The 12,699-nt window shown below is 39.7% G+C and overlaps 1 protein-coding gene across 2 annotated transcripts in view; it reads right to left on the bottom strand.

Annotated features, from left to right (window-relative positions):
• The window catches only part of LOC105026601 (catalase-like), a 28,564-nt gene extending 22,776 nt beyond the window's left edge, over positions 1 to 5,788 (bottom strand). For both annotated transcript variants that reach the window (XM_010898156.4, XM_020040351.2), the window contains exons 1-3: positions 5,656 to 5,788; positions 4,478 to 4,649; positions 4,047 to 4,157 (exon numbers count right to left, since the gene is read on the bottom strand). In XM_010898156.4, coding sequence (XP_010896458.2) covers positions 4,047 to 4,157; positions 4,478 to 4,649; positions 5,656 to 5,721 — 349 coding nt within the window. In that variant the 5' untranslated portion in view covers positions 5,722 to 5,788. The remainder of the gene's footprint in view (positions 1 to 4,046; positions 4,158 to 4,477; positions 4,650 to 5,655) is intronic.
• Between the last annotated feature and the right edge of the window lie 6,911 nt (positions 5,789 to 12,699).

Here is a 12,699-nt window from a genome sequence, read left to right as displayed (position 1 = left end):
CGAATATTGGCATTTGAAATAGTTGCATAATTATAAAATCACAAACTACAACACTAAAAACATGCAAACTGCTTTGGAAGAATTTAATTGTGAAGGTGCAGTGTGTACATTGAGGAATATTAAAATAAAACATACTTTGTCTTAATGATATAGACCGAGGGACGTGATCTACACAAGCAGTGTCCAAAATTAACTTTGTCTCACCTGCCAAGGGGAATGGTAGAAAAAAACACACCAGCCAAGCATATTTTATACCGGACAAAATAAATAAATTCAATTTTTGTGTAACACAGTTTGTTATTTTAAAGCTAATTTCCAGCAATTCTAAAAAATGTCCCATGAAGTTGAGAAAAATCCTCGCCTACACATTCTGTATTTTAGATGTAGCAATTAGGGCGGTCACCATTTCAGATTATCACTACACGATTATCATGGCCAAAAGAATATCACGGTATCTATAGAAAATGTGAAGACATCTTCAACCTTTTTTTCCCCACTTTTGTGGCAAATTAATTACACTCAAAATACGAGTGTATGGAGGTGGATAGAGTCTGTAACCATAACTGTACAAATAAAAATAAAAAAGCATACAAAAAGAACAATTACACTTAATAGATGGTGAAAAGACAACCAGATGAACTGATAAAAGATCCACAAGGCCTAACACCGAGAGGGTTTTTTGGAAAAATACAAAACCTTTTTGCCTAGGCTACGAAAAGGCGTCAATTCAACCACTAGCGTATAGGTCCAGACTTGTAGTTTAGGCAAATGCATCGTTTGTCCATGAATAAGCTACAGAAAACCTGAGGAGTTTTTAGAAAAATACAACGTCCTTTTAACCCCGTGAATAAGCAAAAACGGTGCATCTTTGCGGATCTCTCCCGGGGGTTGGTTTCACCAGTGCATAGGTCCAGTCACCTTGTTTAAGCACATACATCGTTTGTCTATAAGTGACATAAGGTACTGAAAAACCGAGAGGGTTTTTATTTAATTTTTTTATAATTCCTCAGCTTTTGTTGTCGAATAGACGACCCCACCCACTCATACCAAAAAGAGGGGTACTAAATGAAAAATAATAATAATATGCTATGCAATAAATTCAAAATTGCATTTAAAATGTAGTTAACCTCAATAACATTTTAGTATAAACAATTAGGCAACATATACTTTTACTCAGGAGACATTCAGATTAAGAAATCCAATACCCGCAGCAAATAACCTAGTTCATAGGCCTGTCAAGTCATTAGTATTTTATAATCAAGCAATTTATTCCAAATAATTCTTACAAGTTTTTCCATTAATTAAAATTGCAAATAAAATATAAACGTCATCAAAAAACATGCACTGTCTCCCATCAATTAGCACAGAGATATGTAGGAATTGCCTAACATTAGCTAACGTCTTCGTGTCAAAGTTTTCTGGCCATAACAACAAGTACCAAAATGTATTAGACCATCTAGTCAGTTACTTTTTATATACAGTCCCTTAAAACTATACTTTGCAAATGAAACTGCACCTAATATATAGACTAACAGAGTTACGTTACAGTCTGCATTAAATCATACAAACCTACCGATGCATTCCAGTGAATAAAAAATATCCTTGGAAGGAAGCATAATAGGAATTATATCAAATTAATGAACAAAAACCAAACAAAATCTGGCTAGCACATCCATAGATGCAAGACCTTAAAAATGTAAAGAATCATTAGGCAACGTCCATATTATTATGATCATTTATTTTAGCTAAAAATAGAATTAGCATGTCCACGTGCTCTGGGATTAGACATGTAGGCTTACGCAGTCTGTTGACTATCAGGCCCACAGCAAAGAAAACCCTTTCAGCCGGTAAGCTACAGATTTGCCGGGATGCACAGGTATGCTTTCAGTAGCCGTGATAATTTCCTGTACTTGGCCGTAAGCTAGATTTGTTTAATCTATAAGAAATTACCCATCATTTCTGCTGCCAAGTGAGTCAATCAGTACTACAGATTTTCTTTTTGAAAATTGTATTTACTTGCCAATAAATGCCATCCTTGTTGAAATGTCTACAATTCAACTATTTGTTCTCACCCCTATTAGGAAGTCCAGTTACAGAGAGAGGGGCTGATCCCTATGTCATGGCGCTTGTTGACCAGCCTAAAGGGGATGACCGTGTTGAATGCTGAGTTAAAGTCTATGAACAGCATTCTCACATAGGTGTTGGTTTTGTCCAGGTGGGCCAGGGCAGAGTGGAAAGATGTGGAAATGGCGTCCTCTGTAGACATGTTCGACCGATAGGCAAACTGGTAGGGATCCGGTGTTGGGGGGAGGCAGGACTTAAGGTGGGCCACAACTTTCTAAGCACTTCATGATCGTGGGGGTGAATGCAACAGGTCGAAAATCATTCAGGCTAGACAGACAGGACGGCTAATAGAAAAACTAGTAATACAGGTCTTGTATTGTAATGTGGAAAAATTTAATTAATACCTTACAAAGCCTTTAATAGAAAGCGGCTTTATAACTATCTATACTCACATTGGCCATCATTTATCATTAATGCGTAGAAACGGGTGTATATGTTGGCGTAAGATTTTGCTTACATTCCTCTCACCGCCTGATTTATGAAGCTGTGCGTACCTTTAAAATCCAGGTGTACCCAATACCTGCCCTTGATAAATGCCGCGGCTGAAAACGACCGTCATTAGAATAACACGCCCCTATATATTCAAGTCTCCACTTCCCCCACGCTTTCATTTTACGTCATGGACACACGGAAGACGGCAAAAAAGAGAAACTTCTCTGACGTGGAGATTGAGACGATCAAATAAATAGAAATAAATAAAATAAAAATATTTGGCAGTTTAAAAAGCGGAATAAAAGATGATGATGTGATGTGGAGTACCATTCATTCACATTAATAATTGCATGACAATTTGTAATATTCGTCTTATTATTTTATGATATATCTTATTAATGACGTTTATTGTTATTTAGAAGAAGAATGTCGTTGTCGTTATTATTATTATTATTATTATTATTATTATCTCTATTATTATTATTATTATTATTATTATTATTATTATTATTTAAAAGAAGAAGAATGTCATTTTTATTATTTTGTCAGTCTGAATTATATTTTGGTCATTAAAAGCCTTTTATTACTGAACCCAGTCCGTGCGCAACTGCCGGGCCTAACCCTGAAACGTCATGTAAAGCGCACAGGCTCGCATCTGAAGGAATACATATAAATCAAATGCTTTGGTAAAGTCACACAAATTAAACATTGAAGTCCATGTTGCACAAAACTAAACACTGAAGTTTTTTTTTTTTTACAGTGGGTCATAATATATTATATATTTTAGTTGGTCAGTGCGTTAGGATTTTTTTTTCTGCGCATTTCCGCACTAACTCAAAACGTGTGTACACCACCTCCTGAGCTGGCGTAGGATTTGAGAGTGCCTTACGCCAACGTCCATATTGATAAATCTCAAAGTCACCATGGTTTTGGGTGTACGCTGGAAATTTGGTGTACGCACTTTTGATAAATGAGGGCCATTAAGAATTCCTGTATTCCTTAAAAAATGCATGCATGTGTTCTCAAAGTAATGGGTGGATTTCAATTTAACGCAAACACCAGCAATTTCCTCTGAGCCATCATGACAGATATTTTAATACATTACTATATTGTTTCAAACATTTACTCACGAGTGTGGCGGATAGCCTTCTGAGATTTACTTGCCAAACAGAAAATCTACCAGAATTTGGCGGGTGTTAAATTCAGACCTGTACAAAAGTATGCTCATACCATCTACTGGCTAATTGGGTGATTGGTAGAGTGTAGCTTAAACACATAAGAAATTCATTTGAGAATTGAATGTAATATTGTCAAAAAGAATATTGATTGTATTACTGTAACAATTACCTGGCTGTAACCCACCCTCAGACAGTTCCTCTGTGAGTGTGGGACAGGCTACATTAAGACATTTCCAATTCAAACCTTCAATGCCTACAATCCAAAAGGTTTGGTACCATGATCAATGATGAAGTGCAAAAGGGGTGTCTTACCCACAGTGGAGAACCGAATGGCGATTGGCGTGGTTTTGCCCACATGCTCAAACACCTTGGCCTTGCAGTAGCGAGAGATGTCATGTGTCACCTCAAAGTACCCAAACGCACCTGTGAAGAAAGAGGCAGCACATAGTCTTTTACCCTAGTATTTTACTTATGTGTGTTTATTATTGAGACAGCTAGTAAGACTAGCTTAACTCATGACCAACATTATACTGAAAACATGTATTACAGTCATGGTAAGCATTGTGAAAATACTTTAAAGATTGTTAATCAAAATGAGGTGTGATGACAATATTCAACAAAACAATATTCCCACAGAGTAAGAGCATTGTGACCTCAGCCTGTTCAGTTTCTGAGAAACGTACTGCATGAATGCCAATCAGTTTGCCCATTAAATGAATCAGTAGTTAATGCTGGACACTCACCGCCACCCTTGGCATGCACCACCCTCTCTGGGATGCGCTCACGGTCAAAGTGGGCCATCTCGTCTATGAACGGGGTGTCTTGCACCAGGAGAGGCCCCCGGGGACCAGCTGTCATTACATTCAGCTTGTCCCCTACTGGATGACCAGCCCCAGTGGTCAGGTTGTCTGGTCTCTGAAGGAGAAAGCAATGATAATGGTATTCCCATTTTATTTACCCACTCAACTATCATAGGTTCACACAAGTAAAAACTAGTAATTTGTATGTATACTTGCTAAGTTCTCAATGTGTGTTACGGATAGAAGTAGAACATAATGACCCCGGGCATTGCTTTTGGTACACAAATTATCATAAAACAGCAAAGCTATGGCCCTGATTGAAACAATTCCATTTGGTGGGTATTACATACGTCTACGCAAAAAAAGAAACCGTTCATTTGGCCTCTCAATCTAGCATTGTTGAAATGCAATTAGAGAACCACGCGTTGACCAAAGTTCAGTATGAACTGCAACAGCAAGACAATGACCTATTGAAGGGGTACTAGCTAATTCCTGTTTGATAACGATGCCATGATGGCAACGTTTACACGATGAACTTGCAGTTCATGACCTTAGAAACCAAAATTAGATAGGTAGGATAGTTGGCCCAGTTACAACTAGTTATTTGGCCCAGTTACAACTAGCTAGTTAGTTAGTTAGTTGGCCCAGTTACAACTAGCTAGTTCGCCTTACTTCAGTAACTTTGTTAGTGTTGAAAGGGAGTACCGTTAAAACGTTAAACTAGTTATTGCTAACTGCGTATGATTTTGGACAAACGTTCGTTTCTAGCTAGACGAATCATTAGCTATCATTAGCTATCAATCATTAGCTATCAAAACAGCCCGAGCTGCAAGTGCTAACGCCAGACATACTTAGTTAGCAGTAGGAGTATTCGGCTAGCCGATAGAAGAAGCAATAATGTATGCGCCACCATGCAAGACCAATGTCAACAAATTAAGCACAAACGTGTATTACTTTGACGACATGTTATGGAATTCATCGTTCCATGTTTCATTCGAACACATTTGCATCTACCTAGCATGAAACGTGTACAGTACTACGATCCTGAAAAACCTATCACAAATTGAATAGCATTCAACCACTGAATAATATAAACTCAGCATAATGATGTAACTACAAACCATAAAGCTTCGGCCCTGTTGCCACAGCTTCATTTGATCAGCTGGTTTGCATCTATCCGCAGCCATTTCGAAAGCAGTGTAAAACCAAGTTAGTAAAGAAAGGAAGATGACCGTTCTCCAAGCAGCAGGATATTATGCTGACTGTACTAACTCAGATTTTAAATATTTCAAAATAAAAGCCATAATTTAAATGCACTGCAATGTGCATAATTCGGTAAAAAAAATGATTGTATTCAAAAGTAAGTTGTATGTTTTTCTTTTAGATCTCTCCCTACCCTAACATACCTGATGTAGCTCATGAACGACTTGATAAGGAGCTGTTCAGTTGAATCGGCAGAGCAGGGTTGAGAAACACTAGTGTCAATTCATTTGGGAAAATACAGGGTATAGTCAGCAGCACTTTCTTACCCACCTACTCCATTGGCTCTACTTCAATACACTACACAGTTGTGATCATAAGTTTGCATACCCTGGCAGAAATTGTGAAATTTTGGCATTGATTTTGAACATATGAATATAAAAACTTTTATTTTAGGATAGTGATCATGTGAAGCCATTTATTATCACATAGTTGTTTGGATCCTTTTTAAATCATAATGATAACATAAATCACACAAATGGCCCTGATCAAAAGTTTACATACCCTTGAATATTTGGCCTTGTCACAGACACACAAGGTGACACACACAGGTTAAAATGGTTATTAAAGGTTCATTTCCCAGACCCATGGCTTTTTAAATTGCAATGAGTGTATGTGTATAAATAGGCAATGAGTTTGTTAGCTCTCATGTGGATGCACTGAGCAGGCTGGATACTGAGCCATGGGGAGCAGAAAAGAACTGTCAAAAGAACAGCATAACAAGGGAATGGAACTTTATAAAGATGGAAAAGGATATAAAAAGATATCCAAAGCCTTGCAAATACCTGCCAGTAAGTACTGTTCAATCACTTATTAAGAAGTGGAAAGTTCAGGTAACTCTTGATATCATGCCGAGGTCAGGTAGACCAAGAAAGATTTCCAACAAAACTGCCTGAAGAAACCACAGGTAAACTCAGGAGAAATACAGGCTACTCTGGAAAAAGAATACGATGATACTTGAACAAAAATTTGCTGCATGGTCGAGTTGCCAGAAAGAAACTTTAGTGCGCCAGTGCCACAAAAAAGCCTGGTTACAATATGCCTGACAACACCTTGACATGCCTCACAGCTCCTGGCACACTGTAATTTGGAGTGACAAGACCAAAATAGAGCTTTATGGTCACAACCATAAGCGCTATGTTTGGCGAGGGGTCATAAAGGACTATAGTGAACAGAATACCATCCCCACTGTGAAGCATGGTGATGGCTCACTGATGTTTTGGGGGTTTGTGAGCTCTAAAGGCACAGGGAATCATGTGAAGATTGATAGCAAGATGAATGCAGCATGTTATCAGAAAATACTGGCGGACAATTTGCATTCTTCTGCACGAAAGCTACACATGGGACGCTCTTAGACTTTCCAGAATGACAATGACTTTAAGGCCAAGTTGACCATCCAGTGGTTACAGGAGAAAAAGTTGAAGGTTCTGGAGTGGCCATCACAGTCTCCTGACCTTGATATCTTCGAGCCACTCTGGGGAGATCTCAAATGTATGGTTCATGCAAGACAACCAAAGACTTACCTGGAGGCATTTTGCCAAGAGCAGTTACACCACCTGCAAGAATTCAGGGTCTCAGAGACAACTATTACAAAAGACTGCATGCTGTCATTAATGCTAAAGGGGGCAATACACAGTATAAAGCACTAAGGGTATGCAAACTTTTGAACAGGGTTCAGTTAATTATTTTCTTTGTTGCCATGTTTTGTTTTATGGTTGTACCCTTCTGATATAACCTATAGTTGAATATGAATTCCATACGAGTGTGTTTTGCCTGCTCACACGTGTTCTTTACAAATGGTACATACAGACCACTGCAAATGTATCAGTTTCTCTGGTTTTACTATTCATAGGTATGTGTTTGAGTAAAATGAAAATTGTTGTTTTATTCTACAAACCTGATTTCAAAAAAGTTGGGATGCTGTACAATTGTGAATAAAAACAGAATGAAATGATGTAGATGATGATGTTTCAAATTTCAACATTTTATTCAGAATACAGCATAGATGACATATCAAATGTTTAAACTGAGAAAATGTATCACTTTAAGGGAAAAATAAGTTGATTTTAAATTTAATGGCATCAAAACATCTCAAAAAAGTTGGGACAAGGCCATGTTTACCACTGTGTGGCATCCCCTCTTCTTTTTATAACAGACTGCAAACGTCTGGGGACTGAGGAGACAAGTTGTTCAAGTTTATGAATAGGAATGTTGTCCCATTCTTGTCTAATACAGGCTTCTAGTTGCTCAACTGTCATGAGAGCTACAATGTGTAGCTCTCATGAAATTCAAAATGAGCCAATATTTGGCATTACAAAGTGTCTCACTTTCAACATTCGATATGTTATCTATATTCTATTGTGAATTAAATATAAGTTTATGACATTTGTAAATTATTCCATTCCTTTTTTACTCACAATTTGTACAGTGTCCCGACTTTTTTGGAATTGGGTTTGTACAAACTACTGACATGACACCCAAATTCCAAGTAAAGATATTGTAATTTAGAGTATTTATTTGTAGAAAACAACAACTGGTCAAAATAACCAAATAATGCAATGGAAGAGTTCACAAATCAATATTTGCTGGAATAACCCTGATTTTTAATCACAGCTTTCATGAGTCTTGGCATGCCCTCCACCAATGTGTCACATTGCTCCTGGCACAAACATTTAAGTAGCTCGGCTTTGTTTGATAGCTTGTGATCATCCATCTTCCCCTTGATCAAATTCCAGAGGTTTTCAATGGGGTTCAGGTCTGGAGATTGGGCTGGCCATGACAGGGTCTTGATCTGGTGGTCCTCCATCCACACCTTGATTGTTCTGGCTGTGTGGCATGGAGCATTATCCTGCTGGAAAAAACAATTCTCAGAGTTGGGGAACATTGTCAGAGCAGAAGGAAGCAGGTGTTCTTCTAAGATAACCTGGTACTTGGCTTGACTCATGCGTCCTTCACAAAGACAAATCTGCCTGATTCCAGCCTTGCTGAAGCATCCCCAGATTATCACCGATCCTCCACCAAATTTCACAGTGGGTGCGAGACACTGTGGCTTGTAAGCCTCTCCAGGTCTCCGTCTAACCATTAGATGACCAGGTGTTTGGCAAGGCTGAACATTTGACTCGTCAGAGAAGATGACCTTACTCCATTCCTCCACGGTCCAATCCTTATGGTCTTTTGCAAACTTTCACATGGCTCTTCTTTGCTTCTCATTGATGAAGGGCTTTTTTTCTAGCATTGCACGACTTCAGCCCTGCCCCTAGGAGCCTGTTTAAAACCGTCCTCACCATTGTACTTCATCCCAGCTGCTGTTTGCCATTCTATTTTTAGGACAATTGTGTAGTGTTTCCACTGGGGCCAAACACTGGTGTTTCACCCAAAAGTCCAGATATTTTTCTGTTTCCACTGACACGGGCCAGTCGGCCACTAGGCCATGGCCGAGTAGGCTCTTACTTGGTGCCAAGCCCCGGACTTTAGGGCGGGGTTTGCGGATTGACACCTTAAGTGGTGTGAAAACGCAGCATGTTGTTCTATTTGAATGGCGATGTGTATCGTTTGCTTTAGGCATCTCATAATGGTATTCATCCGATCTAACAAACAGATCCCTGAAAACATAATGAAAATGAAGCAACAGTACAGAGAAGCAAAGGCTCAGAATGGAAAGAGTTGGATCGAATGTGGTACGGTACCATTGACTCAATAGAAAAACGGAGCGCTTAGACCGAGATGTAACCTGCAGAACCTATTCAATACAAAATGACCTCAGAATTCTTCCAAATCCTTCTATTAAAGGTAGATAGTTTTGACAAAATACTTATTAAACTAAATAATGAATACAGCTTACAGTTGCAGTGTTACAAGTGTAGGTGGAGAAGTATGGCCGGTCACTGGAATTTGAGGAATACATTTGTTTTATTACTCAAGTTCAAATGCCGTATTGTAAACAAACTGAGCATGGTGTTATTGTTACTACCAGAAAAATATTGCCTTTTATTTTTTGTAACCAGAAAACTAAACTGTTGATAGTTTACTCCTCCCTCCCCACCTGAGCCCCTCCTTCAGTCCTTGGTACCAAATGTATAGTGGAAACAGAAAAGTCTGGAGCAATATTTGCATAAAACACCGGTGTGACCCTGGTGCCGGGGTAAAGCACCAGTGGAAATGAGGCATTGATGTCATCCTTCGGTTGTTGAGTGACATTCAAATGAGTTGACGGTCATCTCGGTCAGTGGACAGTCGTTTTTGCCCTCTGCCAGTCCGTAGCTTTGTTGTCCCCAATGTCTGTAGCTTGACGTTGCTTATGAACCACATTTTCAGGATGGAAGCAACCTGACGCTGACTGTATCCCTCTGCCAGTAAAACTAGAATTGAATCCTTCTTTTCCTCACTCAAAGCTTTTCAACTCTTTTGTCATGTTGAATAGTAATTTTTTTATTCAAATAACCATTGACGTGCTAGTTGCACTGTTTTTCCCATCCAGCTGGTCCTATTGCAAGAGGATAGTGATGACCACAGATGTGTTTTTTATACTTTTCCTCGTTAAATTTGATTTGGTTCAGGTAATCACCTAATCTGTACTTCATTAAGTAAAAAGAGGTATGACTGAGTTGGAATTTAACAGACACTGGAATGAAATGGCTGCCATACATGTGGAAATGCTGATTAAAGAAGTGGTCTCTTAATTTTTTCCAGAGCTTTATATTACCAATTATCCAAGGGTATGCAAACTTTTGAGCATAACTGTACCTGAATTGAACTGGAGCCAGTCGAGTAGGTGGGTAAGAAAGTGCTAACCGTCCCATGAAGTGACACTGTAAATGGATTCTTTATACCCTAGTGAGTAATTCCCGAATGCCATGTTCCGCGACACAACGTTTAGTTTCTTTAATAAGGCGATTTGCATAGGCTTAATTCAGGTATTGAGTCTTGTACATTTTATGCTTTAATATTGTGCTTTAAATTCTTTTATTTTATCATCTCATCTTCATCTCATCTTCATCCGTTTATCCGGTATCGGGTTGCGGGGACATCAGCTCCAGCAGGGGACCCCAAACTTTCCTATCCGGAGCCACATTTGCCAGCTCTGACCAGGGGATCCTGAGGCGTTCCCAGACCAGTGTTGAAATATAATCTCTCCACCTAGTCCTGGGCCTACCCCAAAGGTCTCCTCGCAACTGGACATGCCTGGAACACCTCCCTAGGGAGACGTCCTGGGGGCATGCTTACCAGATGCCCGAACCACCTCAACTGGCTCCTTTCGATGCAAAGGAGCAGTGGCTCTACTCCAAGTTCCTCACAGATGGCTGAGCTTCTCAACCTATCCCTTAGGGAGAAGCCAGCCACCCTTCTGAGAAAACCCATTTCAGCCACTCTTACTCGCGATCTAGTTCTTTCGGTCATGACCCAGCCTTCATGACCATAGGTGAGAGTAGGAACAAAAATTGACCGGTATATCGAGAGCTTTGCCTTCCGGCTCAGCTCTCTTTTCGTCACAATGGTGCGGTAAAGCGATTGTCATCTGGTGGGGCTTACATCCACTGTACATACCATTGCAATGTACCGACAGACCCGAAGGGCTGCGACCTCTGCTGTGAAAGAGGCAAAACAGCGGGTGTGGGAGGAGTTTGGGGAAGCCATGGAGAAGGACTTTCGGTCGGCACCAAGGTGCTTCTGGAAAACCGTCCACCACCTCAGGAGGGGAAAACAGGGAACTATCCAAGCTGTGTACAGTAAGGATGGGACACTGTTGACCTCAACTGAGGAGGTAATTGGGCGATGGAAGAAACACTTTGAGGTACTCCTAAATCCCACTAACACACCCTCTATAGTGGAGGCTGAGCTGGAGGCTGATGGGAAGCATCGTCAATCTCCATGGCAGAAGTCACTGAGGTAGTCAAACAACTCCACAGTGGCAAAGCTCCGGGGATTGACGAGATCCATCCAGAAATGTTGAAAGCTTTGGGTGTGGAGGGGATGTCTTGGATGACACGCCTCTTCAACATTGCGTGGGAGTCGGGAAAAGTGCCAAAGGAGTGGCGGACCGGGGTGGTGGTTCCCCTGTTCAAAAAGGGGGACCAGAGGGTGTGTGCCAATTACAGGGGTATCACACTTCTCAGCCTCCCTAGGAAAGGTACCGGAAAGGAGGGTTCGGCAGATAGTCGAACCTCAGATTGAAGAGGAACAAATGCAGATTCCGTCCTGGTCGCGAAACAATTGACCAGCCCTTTACTCTTTCATTTTAAACCTTTATAATTCTTCTGATATTTGCTCTTTGTATTTATCAGAAAACTTATTTAAATTGTCTATCTTTACACATCACCATATTTAGAGCATATTACACACTATGTAATATATTGACATTGGTGCTTTTATTCTGAAGGTTTACTCATTACAATACTATTATAACGTCATCGTTAGTGCTGCTGGTAGAATATTAGTCAGATCATTACTGTCTTGTGAGATTCAGGAGAATGGATAGAGTAATTATATGCTAAAAAATCAAGGGTCACTATGTATTTTCAATTGTTGCTGGTATTTTACTCTGTACATACCATTGGCCACAATGTATCTCAATGGATATGAAATACATATTGGCCTATACAGTTGAATCTTTTGAACAAGAAATGGCTGCATACAATTATAGCTTTTATCGACAACTCTCAGTCAATCACCATTGTAGTTTACTGAATTTGATCAGGTGTTCTAAGCAATTTTCACAGCACTGTATCAACTGAATTGCATCAACTTACTGATGAAAAATATCCCATCTATGGCTTACACAAAAATGTGTGATAACCAATGGTTGATAAATAAAACTCCTGAGCTAGAGCTAAAGCCTGCATACTCTTGAGTTAAAATGGGCCTAAATTAAACCACACAGAAGGGCCTACATTATACCACACAGAATA

This window comes from Esox lucius, chromosome 19 (genome assembly GCF_011004845.1).
Source record: "Esox lucius isolate fEsoLuc1 chromosome 19, fEsoLuc1.pri, whole genome shotgun sequence".
NCBI lineage: Eukaryota > Metazoa > Chordata > Actinopteri > Esociformes > Esocidae > Esox > Esox lucius.
The sequence above is the reverse complement of the archived record's forward strand: the minus strand, read 5'-3'. Positions and strand labels throughout refer to the sequence as shown.